Consider the following 18997-nt stretch of genomic DNA (forward strand, 5'->3'; position numbering starts at 1 on the left):
CTGGAGGTTAGAGGCATCATCTATTTCAGATTACTAATCTCAGGAGTTCTGCTCTTAATTCAGAGTATGCATGACTCTAATACCTATCACTGAAATATAAGAAACTCATACAAAAAAATCAGCATATTTAGTTTTCAATTTCTATTTTCTATTTAATTTTTCAATTCTTCAAAAACCTTACCCCTGCAGAATAACACTTGGCACATAAAAGGTGCACCTACCCTTTCTCAATTGCATCATCCTTCGAAGAAATTAGGTACAAAGACTTGCTCTTCCAAGGTTTTTGACCTGCTGTTTTTACTCTAGGTGGTTTCTTGGGAGATTTAGGACATTGTAATAAGTTGGATTCTTCTTTCTAAAAAAGTGGTAAAATAATTTTTAAAAAGTGAAAAATGAGCAATTTAAAGGGGAACAAAAGGCCAGAGAATAAAGCATAGAAAGCTCTGCCCATCTACCTTAAATTTGTTTTGATCACTAGAAGATTTCTTCTCTCAGTCTACCACCTCCCAATGCTTCCCAGTAGAATAAAAATGTCCTGCTTCCCAAACTCCCACTCTTATACAACCAGATGGCTGATATCCCTACAACTCTTTAGAGTGTAAGAGAAGAAAGGCAAAGGCTTGTATATCCTTACTCACAGCATTGTGTAAGAAGACTCTTTCCTAGAGGGAGAACTTCACAAAAACTTTTCTTTATTCTATAATCAGATAGGTTTAAGTAAATTTGGGGGATGGAACTAGGGGGATAGGCAATGGGGAACTGGGGTGGCAGGGCAGAGAACAGAAGCAAGGATATCACTGGGCCATAATAAAAACCTGTATCTTAACAAATATATATTCTTCTATTTTTGGACATTTTATTTTTGTGGCTATTATTTCCATTATTAAATGTTATTTATGGTAAAAGTTAACTATTTGGTAAAAGCTACATGCACAAATCAAAAAAACACAAACAGTTAAATGTCCAAATATAGGAGAAAGAAACAATGATCTGAGAATGGTATGTACATAAATGTAACATTATATAACACTTAAAAGGATTATGAAGTTATGATATACATGGGAAAATGTGATGACGATGTTAAAAGAAATAATAGAATACAAAAGTATAAGTGCATTAAAATGAAAAATTCACAAGACTAAGAGAAAATAATACTAGTTGTCTACAAGTAGGCGAGAACAGAAGTGATTTGTATTGTTTCCAAATTTACAGGTTAGTTATTTCCATAATTTGAAAGCAAATGTCAATTTTTCTTATATGTCAACTTCTACTGGAATGTAATATATGTTGCCAGAGAGCAAGGAATATAATTGTGATGTTTTATTATCCAGAATAAATAATAAAATCTTACATACACTCTAGGTGCCAAACAACTACTAATATTTCTTTTAAGAATTCCATAAACAAAATTAATTACTTAAGTATGGTGTATGCATAACTTCCTAAGTATCAGGGCTCACATCTGTTTTATTCATTCAGAACACAGCATCACATTAAGCCATACTCAGTTAAATGAGTGGTACCGCAGGGGGGCTGAGCTTATTAAAAGTATCATACAAAGTAGTCAAATTCATAAAAACAGAATGTAGAATAGTGGTCACCAGGGCCAGTGAGAGGAGCTGTTTAATGGGTACATGGTTTTAAACCTCCAAGATAAACTTCGTGAGATATGTTTCACAATAATGCAAATATACTTATTACTGAAGTGTACAATTGAAAATGGTTAAGATGGTAGATTTTATGTTTTTTTTTTTTTTTTTTTTTTTTTACCACAATGAAGCAAGTATTCTTAAAAAAAAATTAAGTGTATTGTACAGAGAAAAGCCTAAGTTAAAATTTTAGGCCTTTCTGGCTTGGATGAAAACTAGAAGAGTATCCAGAAAATCACTAATGGAGAAAAAAACTAACAAAAGGACCCTATAGATTGGGGGTTAGGGAGGTAGATAAAGGTTCTATATTGTGACTGTGATGGCAGTTACACAATGAACATGTCTGTCAAAATTCATAAGACTGTACACTAGTAAAGGTAAACTTTACTGTATACAAATCACATCTTAACTTTTTAAGTAGGCTCCACAACCAATGTGAGCCCAACCTGGTGCTTGGACTCACAACCCTAGGATGAAGACCTAAGCTGAGATCAATCTTTCCATACTCGTCCAGCACTGCTCTCCTTCAAGTTCCTTTTCAGGAACCACACCACTTACTCTATCTTGCCACTTACCTCTCAAATGTTGTACATCTCAAATGTGATTTGTACAGATATTTACATATTATCAGAATACGTGCTCTCTACACTACACCTGTAAGATGCATATTAACTAGTCACATGGGCGAATGGTGGAAGATTAGATTTATCCGTGAAGTCACACACAAAAAAAGCCACGCAGGCAAAGGAGGTCAGGAAAGGATAAAAAATGGATAAGAAACCATTAGCGCACAAAAGTGACACTAATTCAAAGTGTGGTCCTCAAACCAGCAGCAAGAGCATCATCGCCTGGGAGGAAGCTTGTTGGAAATGTAAACCCATGGGCCCCACACTAGATCTCCTGACTTTAGATATCCAAGTGAAGCCCAGGAATCTATTTTAACAAGCTCTTTGGGTGACTCTTATGTGTGTATGCTGAAGTTTCAGAACCAACAGGCAGTGCTTTGAATACCAGTCACCAAGGAATCCTATTAAAATGTAGGTTCCAAAATGTGACAAGATCAGGAGAGTGACCCGATCAAATATTTTTAAAGGCTCACTTTGGCTGCTTAGTGGAGAGCAAACCATAGGTTTTCTTAATTTCCCATTGTTGCAGCATGCACATTAACAACAATCCCCCCCCCAAAAAAAAAGCTTATGATAAAACTTAAGTATTGGTGCACAAAACCCAAGCATGGATATTTTACCATAAACTTCATAAAGAAATCAAAGTATAAATGTCTACCCTACCTGCATATCAGATATCTGTGGAATGCAAGATTTAGGTCTTAATGGCAAGAGGGTTGCCATTTGTGGAAAAGGGTCAACGTCCTTCCTTGGTTTCTCTTGACGGAGATGCCAGAATTTCAGTTCAGCGCTAGCATGTTTAGCTGAGGATGAATGAGTAACACAGAATCTTGGTGCCCTAGTCAAAGGAAAAACAAATTCAATATTAGGCTGGACAATAAGCCTCAAAAATCAAAAGCCTGCAAAATCTAGAATGCCAGTGCTTACCATTATGTCTTACCAAATATTTTTTCTAAAAATTCCCACTTTTTTCTGCTGCCTAACCTTTTAAAAAAAAAGTTTTTCTATGACTTATCAACTACCTGGAATTACATTCACTCACATAAGAGGCAATATACATTAGGAAAAAAATAATAAATTTACATTCAAATTATGATCTGCTTGATAATAAATCTATATATCTGTTGATGAAGGGATTTTAAAAAATAACTTACAGTTTCTAATAATAAGAACATAAAATGCACCTGTGTTCATTTTAAAGCAGTTTGGTATTTATCTAAATAAATACTAAAAAATATACCAAATAAAAAGTGGTAGATGAAATTCACATTTTAAAATGTATAAACATTTTTAATTATGTTTAATTAACTACTAAAGTAGGTTATTATTCATATGCTTTATTTTCAAGCCTTAAATTTGTTGAAGATAAGAATTAGTTTTACAACAATTTATATAAATGACAGACCAACACTATGTCCAGAAACCCAGGAAAAAGAATGTTTGGCACAATGTCAAGGCCACGCTTAATTGGACTGGATATCCTTGTTTAGTCTGTGGTCTAACTCTATTGGTTACAGAGTTAACCCCAGCTGTCAGGCCTGATGCTAATTGCTGCTTGGACGGGTTTCTCCCCACCACTACCCAATGCCACAGCCTACAGACAAATTCTCACTCCATATTTCAGGTCCTGGTAAAAGAAATTACCTCCCTTTAAAATAGGAAGAAAGTAGATATTCCCCTAATGGGAACACAGGTTGGGAGTGAAAGAAAATCCAAAGTTCATAATTAGTTTAGATTCAGAAAGAACACTGTATAGAGATCTGGGTGGTCATCCTAACTATATTTCAGAACCTTTACTTGCAGACTTGGAAATATCAAAAATGATCTCTTATTCTCATGGCAACCAGTAAGTAGGAATCTATAAGATCCTTATCTAATAAAGCATACATGTGCTGACCAGAAAATCTAGGTGTCTCAATTTTCTGATTTCCATCGTTATACTATACTCATATGGACCCCATAAGTCTCTACTGTCCCTACCATTTTAAACTTACATTAGTTTCATTCATAGCATTAATTTTTCATTAGCCACTATGTAAATTCATCAAATATTGTGGAAAAAATCTCACAATCTTAAACTGGTGTATTATTTTTCATGCTTCCATCATATAAGTTCTTATGTACACTGCAAATATCTTAATTCTCAAACTCTAGAGAGTGGGAGAAGATACCTGCCACATAATACTATCAAAGGAACTGTGTCAGTATGATGTGTGTATGTGTGTGTATATGTATATGTTTGTATGTACTTATGTGTATATAGACCCCAATAGAAAAATAGGCAAATGAGATAAATAAGCAATTCATGAAAACTGAAATCCAAATGACCAAATGATCAATCAACCATTGAAAAGATTATCAGCCTCACTAGTACTCATGGAAATGCTGATTATAATCACAGGACACCAATGACACACTAAATACATGGGCAAAAATTTAGAAGTCTGACAATATTAAGTGCTACCATGGATTTACAGCGATGGGTACTCTCATATTCTGTTGAGAGTGCATAAATGGGTACACCTGCTGTAGAAAAGTGGCTGTGTGTACAAGAATATACACAACAGCACTGCCTTTAATTGTAAAAGGTAGGAAATAAGCCAAATGTCAAAAAAATAGTAATTATGGTAATCATGCAGTGAAATACCAATATACATCAACGAAAATCAGTAGAACTATTAAACACAGTTATAGACCATTCTTATAGGTAATGCTGATAGAAGATACAAAAGAATGCATACAACATGACACCATTTATATAAAGTTGTAGAACAGGCAGACAAAAGTATATGTTTAGGGATTTATTTGCATACATGGTTGGTAAAACTATAAAGAAAAGAGGATTATAATCATAAAAGTCAGGATAGTGGTTACCTCCAAGGGGGAATGAGGATGTTGGATCAACAAGGCACCTTTAGGGGTCTTGGCAATGTTTTCTTTCCCAGCCCACGTGGTGGTCATGTAAGTATTTGCTTCACGATATTCATTAAACTGTTTTAGTTTGAAATTTAAAGAATACACAGGATTTTTAGCTAGATTAAAAAAAAAATCCAAGGATTCTGGGAAAATGACAATGTGGCCAATATTGATTTTTCTACCTCTCAGAATCCCTCCATAAAAACAGTATAACTAGATAGCAAAACTGAAAACTCATGGATTACATTTAGGACAGACTGTTGATAAGACAAGATATCCCCACAAATACCAAAATACAAGTAGCAGGGACAGACTACTGTCAGCCACAAGACCTGCATGGTGTTGATATGTAGGTGGAAGGAAGTGTCTGCCAGACCTGAAAAGGGAAGAGCACCAAAACAGCAGGAAAAGCAGAGCAGGTCCATTTGGGATCAACAGCTGACTGTTGACTACACACAAAATTCAATCATATTTCTATGGACCAACAATTAACTGGAAAACTACATTTAAAAATATGAACTATGATGCATGCAACAACGTGGATGCATTATGTCTTGATGGCATTACGCTGACCAGCAGAGATCAGACTCAAAAGGTTACATACTGTATGACTTTATTTACATGACATTCTCAAAAAGACAAAAGTTTAGTAACAAGGAATAGATCAGTGGTTGCCAGGGGTTAGGAGTAGAGAAAAAAATGTAACAACAAAAGGGTGGTGTGAGAGTTTTGGGGGTGACAGATTGTGACTTGAATGTCATGGTGGTTATATGAATCTTTACAATTTGATGTCCTGGATGTTAATGTAAAACATAGAAAAGAAGGAAATAGGAGGGAAAGCTTTTGTAATAAGTGAAGACGAACAATTGGATATCCATAGCAAAACCGAAAAAAAAAAAAAACCCAAAAAAAGAAAACAAAGCAACTAAACCTGGTCCTAAACCTAAAATCTTATACAAAAACTAACTCCAAATGGACCACAGACTTAATCGAAAAACATAAAGTTACAAAGGTTTTACAAAAATAAAAGAAAATCTTTAGGATCTAGAACTAGGCAAAGAGTTCTTTGGTTTGAAACCAAAGGCATAATCCACAGAGGGATGAGTTAAAAAATTGGACCTCATCAAAACTGTAAAATTTTGCTCTGGGGGAGCCCCCTGAGTGGCAGTCAGTTAAGTGTCTGCTTTTGGCTTAGGTCATGATTCCAGGGTTCTGGGATTAAACCCCACATCAGGCTCCCAGCTGAGTGGGGAGTCTGTTTCTCTCTCTGCCCTGCTCGTGCTCTCTCTCTCTTGCTCTCATCCTCAAATAAATAAAATCTTTTTTTAAAAAATTGTTCTGTGAAAAATTCCCTGCCTTTTTATTCTTTCAGATAGTTATATCTATTCTTTTTGGAAAAATATTTATTTATTTATGTATATGAGAGAGAGAAAGCAGGGGGAGAAGGAGGAGAGCGAGGGAGAGAATCTCAAGCAGACTCCATGCTGAGCATGGAGCCCGATGGTAGGGAGGGCTTGAGCCCAGGACCCCAAGATCCTAACTCAAGCCAAAATCAAGAGTCAGATGCTTAACTGACTGAGCCACCCAGGCACCCCTGGATAGTTATATTTGTTCTTAATAGTTAGCGCAGGCAGCAACATTTTCTGTAGGAACATTCGTTTTAGTTGAATAAACTTGCCTCAAGACCTTTTTGCCTCTACCCTGATGAAATGTTTGGAGTGAAACTTACCTGGAACCCTTCATTTAGAAACAGTCCCCCAATACACCACCCTCCCAGAGGAAATCTGACAGATGATGAATTTCTCTTTCAAGTTATTTCCTTTCTTGTCTTCATGATCATCTGTTGCTTGTCCTCCTTGGTTTGTCCCGTTTTTTCAGTTATTTGTGGTCTTCATAACTGAGTATGGTAACTTGGTTTGTGAAAATTGCATTTTCCATTTGCATCTCCAATTCCAGGCCATCACCAGAGGATTCACTCTGTTCTCTCCTATTTATAACTCTTTTCCAAATCAATGACAATTCTGGTTCCCATTATCTACATTATTTTTACTGTTTTGCTTAATCTAGATTTTTAAAATAGGAATATAGAACTCAAGAACAGCCAGATGGAAAAGATGCATAGAATATAGTATGCGGGAAGGAGCACAAAGCTTCTGTGCTCTGTAAGCACACTACTCTTCCCAAATCTCCACATGTTCACCAAACAGGAAGTTCTGAAAGACCCTTTTAAGAAGTGTTTGGAAAGCTTGTCTTTAAAAAGGCAAGCTAAAGTCTGGGAGAAAATATTTGCAGACTACATGTCTGGCTAATGACTAGTATCTAGAACACAAAAATAACTTTAAAACTCAGTAATAAGAAAGAAAACAATCCAATTAGAAAATAGACAAAAGGGATCCCTGGGTGGCGCAGCGGTTTGGCGCCTGCCTTTGGCCCAGGGCGCGATCCTGGAGACCCGGGATCGAATCCCACATCGGGCTCCCGGTGCATGGAGCCTGCTTCTCCCTCTGCCTGTGTCTCTGCCTCTCTCTCTCTCTCTCTGTGACTATCATAAATAAAAAAAAAAAAAAAAAAAAAAAAAAAAAAGAAAATAGACAAAAGACTTGAACAGATATTTCACCGAAGAGGATATACAAATGGCAAATGAGCACTTGAAAAGATGTTCAGCATCATTAATCACTGGAGAACTGCAAAAGACTATCACTGCACACATATTAGAATGGCTAAAAATAGAAAATTGTGACACCACCAAACAATGACAAGGATGCACAGAAACTGGATCATTCTTGCATTGCTGGTGGGAATGTAAAATGGTACATCAACTTTGGAAAATAGTTTGGCAGTTTCTTTTAAAACTAAAAATGGACTATGTGACCCACTAACCTCACTCTTAGACATTTACCCCAGCGAAATGAAAACTTATGTTCATTCAGAAACCTGTCCGTGAGTGCTCATAGCTACTTACTAATAGTGAAAGAGTGGAAACATCCCTAATGTCCTTCAGTGGGTGAATGGATGTGTAACATCCATACAACAGAGTACTACTTAGCGATGCAAAAAAAAAAAAAAGTATTGATATGCACATCAACTTGGATGGATTCTCAAGGGATTCACGTTCTGACAGGTGTGAGGTGAATATCTCATTGTATTTTTGATTTGCATTTCCCTGACGATGAGAGATGTTGAGCATCTTATCATGTATCTGTTGGCCATCTGATGTTTTCTTAGGAAAACTGTCTATTCATGTCTTCTGCCCATTTTTTTTATTGGATTATTCATTTTGAGGGTATTGGGTTTTTTTTAAGTTATTTATATATATTTTGGGTATGAACCCTTTTTAAGATATGTCATTTGCAAATATCTTTTCCCATTCCATAGGTGGCCTTTTAATTTTATTGTTTCCTTTGCTGTGCAGAAGCTTTTTATTTTGATGAAGTCCCAACAGTTTATTTTTGCTCTTGTTTCCCTAGCCTCATGAGACATTTCTAGAAGGAAGTTGCCATAGCTGATGTCAAAAAGGTTGCTGCCTGTGTTCTCCTCTAGGATTTTGATGGTTTCTTGTCTCACATTTATTTGATTTTTTTACATTTTAAAAAAAGATTTTATTTATTCATTTGAGAAAGAGAGAACATGAGTGCAGGGAGAGGGATAGAGGGAGAGGAAAAAGCAGCTTGATCCCAGCAACCTGACATGGGGCTTGATCCCAGCAACCTGAGTTGAAGGCAAATGTTTAAATGACACAGCCCCTCAGGTGCCCCTCACATTTAGATCTTTTGTCCATTTTGAGTTTATCTTCGTGTCTGGTGTAAGAAAGTGGTCCAGTTTCACTCTTCTGCATGTTACTGCCCAGTTTTCCCAACATCATTTGTTGAAGAGACTGTCTTTTTTCCATTGGATATTCTTTCCTGATTTGTCAAAGATGAATTGACCATGTAGTTATGGGTTCATTTCTGGATTTTCTATTCTATGTGTCTATTTTCATGCCAGTATCATGCTGTCTTGATCACTACAGATAATATAACCTGAAGTCTGGAATTGTGATGCCTCCACCTTTGTTTTTCTTTTTCAAGTTTGCTTTGGCTATTTGGGGTCTTTCATGGTTCCATACACATTTTAGGATTGTTTGTTCTAGCTTTGCAAAAAGTGCTCATGGTATTTTGATAGGGATTGCATTAAATGTGTAGAGTGCTTTGGGTAGTATAGACATTTTTTTTAAAGATTTTATTTATTTATTCATGAGAGACACACACAGAGAGAGAGAGAGAGAGAGAGGCAGAGACACAGGCAGAGGGAGAAGCAGGCTCCATGCAGGGAGCCTGATGTGGGACTTAATCCCAGGACTCCAGGATCACGCCCTGGGCTGAAGGCAGACGCTCAACCACTGCGCCATCCAGGTGCCCCTAGTATAGACATTTTAACAATATTTCTTCTTCCAATCCATGGGCATAGAATGTTATTCCATTTCTTTATGTCCTCTTCAATTTCTTTCATTAGTATTTTATAGTTCTCAGAGTATAAGTCTTTCTCCTCTTTGATTAGGTTTAGGTATTTAATGATTAGGTATTTAATGGTTTTGGGTGCAATTGTAAATGGGACTGATTCTTTAATTTATCTTTCTGCTGTTTCATTATTGGTGTATAGAAATGCAACAGATTTCTGGACATTGATCTTATATCCTGTAACTTTATCAAATTTGTGTATCAGTTCTAGCAAATTTTTAGTGGAGTCTTTCAGGTTTTCTATATAGAGTATCATGTAATCTGCCAACAGTGAAAGTTTTACTACTTCTTTGTTGATTTAGATGCCTTTCATTTCTTTTTGTTGTCTGATCACTGAGGCCAGGCCTTCCAGTTGAGGCTAGGTTAAATATCAGTGGTGAAAGTGGACATATTTAAGTTTTTAAAGAAAGAAAGAGAAAAACAACATTCTATCTATCTATCTATCTATCTATCTATCTATCTATCTATCTATCTATAGAAAAGTGCAAAGCATCTAAGTAATCTGGAATACCCAGATGGGAGATGATGCCGAAGAAGTGGGTGAGGGGCAAATTATGATGACCTTACTTGCTAACTTAAGGCATTTGAATGCTACACTGAAAGCTGTGGAAAAGATTTCAAGCAGAAAAGTGACATAATCACTTCCATCACAGCCTCAAAGCAGCTCAATTATCCTCAAATGGCATAGATTTTCTCCACTATGTCCCCTCTCTTTTCCTTAGAGTCCTTCAAGTCCCAAGTAAAAAATTGCCTCTCCTCTGTATTGTATGTGTTCACCACACTTTCTTTTATTATATTCATTTCCCAAGTGTGTTCCTCTTATAGACTGTAAACACTAGAATTAGCTATAGTTTACCATTTATCCTTAGTACAAGCACGTGGCCTATCATAAGTACTTAAAATATATTTATTGAGATGAAAAATCCATAACTGTATCAAGATGTAAACACACACATACACACACACACACACAAACACACCAACTGAGATACTGACTGTAAAAAGGTCAGGTGGAGAAGGATGTGCTCATAAGTTAAAATGGAACTTATATACTGTCCAGCCTTATTACAGATTTAAAGTCCCCCAAATCTCCAAATTATCTAAAGGGTAAATCCTTTAAGGAAGGTGAAAGATATAGTTATCTTGTGATTTTAAATTTCCACAAATTATAAATCAGTAAGACAAAAAAGTATAACTTGTAACTCATCTAGGAAAAGTAAAAGCAAATATATTTGATCTACATTGTTTATCTTACCAATATAGAAGTAATGGTTTTACAACCTCTGTCTGAATATTTCTTAAGTGTTCTTCATTCCACTGAGATGCATCTAGCAGTTTAAATTTTGATAATATTTCTGTAGAAAGATAGCAATCTCCATTGCTCACTAGATAGAATTTTTTCATCTTCTCAAGATGTCTAAAACAAAACACATCACACACATTGCTACAACATTCAACATGTCAAATGTTTTCACTTCTAAAATGTTTCAGACAAGCAATGACTATCTCAAACCAACAATGAGTTACAGAAGTACCAATGTGGAGATAAAAATATTTCTTACAATTATGGGAACAGGAAAAGTGTTTTTGGTAGGTTGAACAATGGCTTTCCAAAGATGTCCATGTCCTAATCCTCAGAACCTCTGAATGTTTGTTACCTTACATGATCGAAGGCATTCTGGAGATGTGATTATGATTTTAAGAAGATTATCCTAGATTATCTAGATGACCCTACTGTAATTACAAGAGTCCTTCTAAGAGGGAGTCAGGAGAGTCAGTCATTGAGAAAAGATGTGAGGATAGAAGCAGAGGTCAAAGAGAAGATGCTATATTGCTGGCTTGAAGATGGAGGAAAGGCCATAAACCAAAGAAAGCAGATGGATGACCTCTGGAAGCTGAAAAAAGCAAGGAAATGGATTCTCCCCTAGAGCCTCCAGAGAAAATGTAGCCCTGCCCACCTGTTTTAGACTTCCTATCTCCAAAATGTAACAGAATAAATTTGTGTTGCTTTAAAAACCATTACATTTGTAGCAATCTACTACAGCAATAATACAAACTAATACAGTATTGATCCTGAAGAACTTATATAGGTTGCTTATATATATCTTGAAAAGTGGTAGTGGCTTTCAACTTCATGATCAATCAAGCCATAGCTTCACAATCAGCCATCTGGTAACTCCTGATCCTATAAGTACGTACAACAATGAGGTCTATGATCTGAATGCCATGGAAATAATTGGAATAACCCAGTTACTAGTCTATACTCAGTCAAACCCTTACTGGGAATTGCATTCTACTGTAGTTGGTCTGCTTCAGAGCAGAAAGGAGAACATAGGATAAAAACTTTCCTAAAGCAGGGTCCTCTTAAGGTTCTTTTTTTCTAAGATTTTATTTATTCATTCATGAGAGACATACAGAGAGAGAGAGAGGCAGAGACACAGGCAGAGGGAGAAGCAGGCTCCATGTAGGGAGCCTAATGTGGGACTCGATCCTGGGATTCGATCCCGGGACTCCAGGACCACACCCTGGGCCGAAGGCAGGCACTAAACCACTGAGCCATCCATGGATCCTCCCTCTTAAGGTTCTTAAGACTTACACAGTAATCTGAAAAATATAGGGTAGCCAAACAAGGACCTGGACCCATGAGACATCCAGGAGGCTCTCTAGAGGATATAAGATATCTAGGAGATATGTTATTCAGATATGAATATCTAAGTGGCATCCAAACAAAGATCATGGGATTTGTTAACTGAGCAGGCTGCTAGGAACAGTGATCTCTTACCATGGCATAAGACCTTTTATATAAGATATCTGAATTCAGTGTGGTTATATAACTGAAAAAAAATTATATAAAAATATAACACTATAAAAAAATATAACACTACAATGTTATAAAAATAAAATAGAATGATTGATTTGAAAGCAGGTTTAGAATCTATGGGAAGAAACATTTTATGAACCCAAACAATTGCCACTATTTGTATCTGAAAATTATAAAATCAAAGAACTAGTGAAATCACTATTACTATAATAAAATAAATGTTATTATTCATTCCTCTAAAAGTAGAAGTTACATTTTCATTTTTATTTCAGGCTTTCTGCCTGTGCTTAAATGACCCAAACTAATATTCCGTAATTAAAAAAAAAAAAAAAACTATTGAAAGTAAAAACTAGGCATACCTTTGATGTCTTCCGCGGTCCTTAAGAACTTTTAACCTCTCAATATCCATCCATAATGACCAATATCTCTCTCCTAAAGTACCTTTTATAAATTTCTTAAATCTTTCAAACTCCTTTCTATTGCCAATATCATAAGCTTTGTGAGACATACACCAATAAGCCCTGCTTTCTGGTCCAATGCTCTCACTCTTTGAATTTGCTCGTTCTAACATCTCTTTTGACTTTTCATTTGTGGTTTGAAATGTTTCACTTAAAACATTCCTGCCATGGAGAGGCTCAAAACCCTCCTCGAGCACCACTTCTGCTACTTTGTTGAAATTTATATAATCTGGACTTTCTGTAAGTGGCTCTTCAAAAATTTGATGAATTGCTACTCTCAAAATAAAATCTATATAAGATCTTAAAAATTCTTCACATGTTGTGAAATGCAATGGAAGGCTTTCATCAGCATCCTGTTGCCTCTCAAGGTATATTCTTAGAAGGGCTTGAGAAGGAGTGTCTTGTACAGATACAGACCCATCTTCTTCTTCTTCAAAATGAGAAGTTAATCTAATGGTTTCAGATGAGTCCCTTTTTGTCCTTGGGTGAATTCTATCATCAAAGATAAAGCTTTCTGTAATAAATCATAAAAGGCTATTAGATCAGATATGAATACAAAGTTATTTTTAGTATTAACCAGATGTTGCAGAGCCAGCATGGTAAGTGGATTTGTCACAGGTAGTGACTTCAGGTAGCTTAAGGAGGAGTTCTGAAGCCACAGGTGGTACCAGTAGAGAAAAAACTGCCAGCAGGATTGGCCAGATAAGGTGGTAATAGTGGCAGATAAACTAAATATTTGACATCCTTAATACAGAGGATCTTCAAAAAGGCATCATACACTTCTAAAATGTAATGATTTAGGCTGACATAGAATGTCAATATGTAAAGGCCAAATCTATTAAATAATTAGAATATACACATTAAACAATTGTATGTATTCTAATATTTCAACCTGTAAGATAAAATAAAATTAGACAGGGCACCTGGGCGGATCAGTCAGCTAAGTGTCTGCCTTTCACTCAGGTCCTGATCCGATCCTGAGACTGAGTCCCATGTGGGGGTGCCCTGCTCAGCAGGGAGTCTGCTGCTCCCTCTACCCCTGCCCCGTGCTCATGAGTGGTCTCTCTCACGCTGCCCCGTGCTCATGAGAGCTCTCTCTCACGCTCCCTCTCACACTTGCTTTCTCTCTCTCAAATAAACGTTTAAAAATCTTAAAAATAAATAAGTAAAGTTAGACAATCAGTAAACAGATCAGAACTGGAGTCATATCAGTAATTTAAAAAAATTCACTACTTTATAAGAAAGATTCAATTACTATCATACTTACAATCTACCATCAAAATGGCATAAGGTACTCATGAAGGCTCACAAATACAAACAGATTGTTTTCTACTTTTTCTAAAGACATAGTCTTTAGCTCCTGTTTTCTCCTTTAGAAATCAGTAAAATATCTGATGTGCTTTATCTCACATGGCAAATCTAACCCTTGAAATGCCATAGGGCAGGAAAACAGTTGTTATCTGTATCCCTCTTCAATAGCCATTTTCTCAGTAATAGATTTCAAATCCCAATGAGCTGGAAATATTTTATTATAATTTTTATTGAAAATGAAGATAAGGAGTTCCCCCTATATTAAAAGGCTAGACTTCTGTAAACCTACGAAAAGATACTGGGTATACACCCAACCCCACAGAAGTGGAGGGAGAGAGAAAAGCTAACATTTCTGTTCACCACCTTCCTGCTACCCGTTCTTTTCCTGTTTACAATCTTCACTATCTTGGCTCTCTGATTTTCTACTTTACTATTTGGGGGAAACAGCGAGAAACCTATAAATTCACCTATTTTCAATTAAGGAGACTGTTATTCTCTATTCCTAGATTTAGATTCTAGAGAATCCAGATTTATTGTCCTCAGAGGTTGCTTACACTTTTCAAAAGAATTAGGTAAGAACGTAGTGCATTGCTAAGTTAATGACACCCATTTCTGGAAGTTTTCTTCTATATATATCTATGAAAAGTTGATATCATCCACAAAAGTTCCCCATGGTAGAAATATATCTGCTTTCTAAGGAGAAAAACAGTCTAACTTAGAAGAAAAACTCAAGTTGTATGAATATGCTTTTAAGAGGAGAGGACAGTTGCACCCACTTAAATTCAAATACTGAATAATAATTTGTAAACTGTCATAGGAAGTAGAGACAAGACAAACATTTACTGACTGCCCATGAGGCTCCAGGTGCTGGGCCAGGCCTTTACTGTATATTTAGTATGTATCGTTATTCTAATCTTACAGATGAAAAAAGCAAGGCTATCAAGTGAAATAACTTTAAAAAGTCACACAGCTAGCTAACAAGTATTAACCCATCTAAACCCACACTCTTTTTCCTATGTCAAGTTGCCTCTCAAAAAACAGTAGAGGGGCACCTTAGTGGCTCAGTCAGTTAAGCATCTGATTCTTGATTTTGGCTCAAGTCATGACGTGAGGATTGTGAGATGGAGCCCCATATTGCACTCTACACTCAGCAGGGAGTCTGCTTGAGATTCTCTCTCTCCCTCTCCCCTCCCTCTGCTTTCTCTTTCTCTCTCCCTCTCTCTCTCAAATAAATAAATAAATCTTTAAAAATAAAAACAGTAGAAAGTGAAGTGGGGGTGGGGTAGGGATGCAGATTATTTTTTCCCCCCAACCACAACGTATTGTACTGTAAGATTAGAACACCAGTTACAAAAGATTTAAAGAGGAGTTCTAAAATCATTCTTGTCCTTTCTGCTTACCAGAAATGGATGAAACAACCGGTGGTTCAGGTTTGCTGTGGAGTACACAAGATGGTAATGAAAATGTTGGTACTGTTTGCAAACTCTGTTTTGCTAATGCAAACCAATCTTTTGTTTGAGTATAGGAGCCCTAGGAAGAAAGGAGCACCTTTGTTTAATGTAAGATTAGCAGTGTTCTCCCAATCAGGAATCTCAACACATCATTATAACATTACATTTGCATAGTACACTATGAAAGGGAAAATCATGCCATGAAAGAAAAGAATGTTGTACACAGAAAAATTCATTAACTGAGAATAATGGGAAGGAAATTTCAACTCAGATTATTTGGATATAAAATGACGAAGGTAAAAATGAGCCCATACACATCAAATCCTTCACTCTTCCACCAGAAGCATGCACCTACCTCATGATTCCGTTACAGGTTCAAGACATCTAACTGTATCTTGGCAGTCCCATAGCTCATCCGTCATTGGCTGCCTCTTCTGCAAACTATTCCCATTTACAACTTCCAAATTATTTCCTCCCCCTAATTCTGTCCAATCTGACTCTGTGTTTTTTACAACACCTCCCTAACATGACAGACTTACTCTCAGGGGCACTAAAGACCTCCCCACGCTCAACTGCCCCTTTGCCTTAGATTTCAGTTTTCACAGCTTTGCTTGGATTCTATGCTTCCTGAAGACTGATTCCTGACTCCATCTGCCCCTGCATGTAGCCTTCAATTTTTCCTGTACCTCTGAGCCAGCTGACCCAATTCCCAAGCTGACCCTCAGCTTTCAGAACCCCAGTCCTGAGAAGCCCTCTTCTCAGCTTTCCTGAGAAAATTGCTCTGCCTGCCTCTCTCAGTAACATCCTCATGATCTTTCTAAGATAATCCAAACTGTTCAACAAAAGCAGAGAAAGGAGTGTCTCGTTTCTCCTTTCTCCAACTGAGTCAGCTGGGTGACCCTTAGCCTCAGAAAGACTCACAAAAGAGGCAGGGCTCAAATGGAATAGATGTTGTTCTCTGACTATGATACAGAATTAAGCAGGGCAGGTCAGGCCACACAATGAGACCAAAAAGCAAGAGAGAGAAATGAAAAGTGTCACATATAGATTGTTACTGCCCCTCTTAGAAGAAAGGTTTCCTGTGTGGATAAAAACTTTTAAAGACTCTAATTTCCTTTTGGTCCCTTTTTTCCTCCTTTAAAACCAAGTCATTTATTATTTATTTTTTCCAAGCCATTTATTATTAATTACAGATTCATTCAACATGTATTTATTGAGTGACTACTCTATTCCAAGCAGTATCCTAAGCACTGAGAGAAGACCCAAATAATGAAGAACTATCAGGGAACTGAGAGAGGCCAATAAACAAAAGTCCTTGCTATTTCAAGTGCACGAAAAAGATTGCAGATTAAAAATTAGAAGTAGCAAGTAATCAGACATAAACATAGGTAACTAGTCCACCTAATGTGCTTAAGAGATGAATCAATTGCTTGTGTTTAGATGGTATAATGAAGACTCACAGAAATATTACCAACTGTCATCACAAAAATTAATCTTTGTCTACAGTCATGATTTAAATGATTGAAAGGCTCAAAGAATTTTGAATCCTCAAAATTCAAAAGCTATTAAGAAGACATTAGTGGGGCAACTGGGTGGCTCAGTGGGTTGAACATCCACCACTTGATTTTGGCTCAGGGTGGTGAGATCAAGCCTCATGTCAGGTTCCATGCTCAGCTAGGAGTATGCTTGTTCCTCTCCCTCCTCCTCTCCCCTTCCCCTCACTCACTGTCTCTCTTTAAAATAAATAAATAAATAAACAAACAAATAAATAAATCTTTTTAAAAAAGATATTAAATAGTTAACGTATTACTCAAGTGGACAGAAATGAGTTTTTTCATCATAGAAAATAGCAAAAGTAAACTAGTTTAAGTTTTACTCTCTTATATTCAACTTAATTTACATGTAAGGAATCAGATCTTGTTTCCCTAAATTGATTCTTCCCATTGTATGTTTACTGACCTGTACTACCAGTACATGTTTTTATGACATTCTTGATATTTCTATAATACATAGGTTAACAGAAAAAAAATACTTAAAAATAAGTATAAGAGAGAAGTAAAACATGCTTTTAGTACATCCCTAGCATTAGCTCATTGGAAATAATGCAAGTGGCAAAATTTCAAACATTTTTCCCAAATATTACAGATAGAAATGCCAAACTACAAAATTAAACAGAAACTATACATGAAAAAAAAGTGCTCAGGTAAGATAGATTAAGTCTATCTATTCCAACAGAGATGGCAAATAGTTTTCCTTTTGTACGACATCTTTGATCAATTGGAAGTGCTTGCCTAGAGGGCTGTGTTGAAAAGAATTTGGAACCAAGTCCTAGCTCAGCAGGAAAATTGCCATGATTGATTAGCAATGTCTGTCATGAATGGAAACTAAGAGAAGAGCAACACATGGGCCACATATTTGCAATTCCTGGTTTTGTACAGATTGTATATAGGAAATGTGTTCCCAGAAAGAAGACCTGACAATTAGAATTCAGAGATCAAACAATGTTTTTTATTACACCATGACTATCCAAAAGGACATTTGATTCTAGGTTAGATCTCTTTAAATGCACACTGACAACCCAACATTTCTCCATGGAGGAGAAATGATTATCAGATAACCATTATCAGAAATGATTATCTGATAACCATTATCAGAATTTATCTGATAATGGTTAAACAGTAATGCATTTTTACTACTGAGGAATAATCTTGACAACAGGGAGGAGAAGACCCAATTTGCCATCATTTGGTACAAAAAATTGTAGACTCCAAATAGTGAAAATTTTAAAAGTGAACAATGAAACCATGGATATAATTCAAGGTATCCTTTCTTGCTTTCCAGGTGACACCGAGCATGTTCTTCAGTCTTGCATTTGTTCCTCTGTACACACGAGGAAAATAATACCAATTACATTTCAGGTGAAAGAGTACAGAGCAAAGGAGTCAGCATAAACCCACAAAAAGTTTTGCTAAATCTGCCTTAAAAGTACTTGAAGTCATTTCCCCTGTTCAAGTGGTACAAATGAAATTCCTCCCCCTAAAATGAGAAGTCTTTTGAAGTGCCAAGTCATGAAGATATACTCATACTTTTACCTCGCCAAGAGAAATGTAGAACTTTTTCATAATTATAACATTGTCTTCTTCAACAACAGGTGGTGGTGGACTGGGTGGTTTTCTCAGGACCCAGGGAGAAAATTCTGTATTGACTGTGATGTTCATGCCGGATCCACTCCATCTTACTTGTGAGACCAATTTGGCTAATCTGCATTT

General features: G+C 36.4%; 1 protein-coding gene across 17 annotated transcripts in view; it reads right to left on the minus strand.

The window, feature by feature from the left end:
* Window positions 1-18997, minus strand: part of RGS22 (regulator of G protein signaling 22) — a 162059-nt gene that overhangs the window by 106975 nt on the left and 36087 nt on the right. For 15 of the 17 annotated variants that reach the window (XM_072774009.1, XM_072774021.1, XM_072774014.1 and 12 more), the window contains 6 exons: window positions 18821-18989; window positions 15678-15807; window positions 12868-13480; window positions 10943-11104; window positions 2939-3113; window positions 222-355 (listed from right to left, as the gene is read on the minus strand). In XM_072774009.1, the coding sequence (XP_072630110.1) occupies window positions 222-355; window positions 2939-3113; window positions 10943-11104; window positions 12868-13480; window positions 15678-15807; window positions 18821-18989 (1383 nt within the window). The remainder of the gene's footprint in view (window positions 1-221; window positions 356-2938; window positions 3114-10942; window positions 11105-12867; window positions 13481-15677; window positions 15808-18820; window positions 18990-18997) is intronic. The other 2 variants (XM_072774020.1, XM_072774012.1) reach the window with 2 other exon arrangements.

The sequence above is a fragment of the Canis lupus genome, chromosome 14, assembly GCF_048164855.1.
Source record: "Canis lupus baileyi chromosome 14, mCanLup2.hap1, whole genome shotgun sequence".
NCBI lineage: Eukaryota > Metazoa > Chordata > Mammalia > Carnivora > Canidae > Canis > Canis lupus.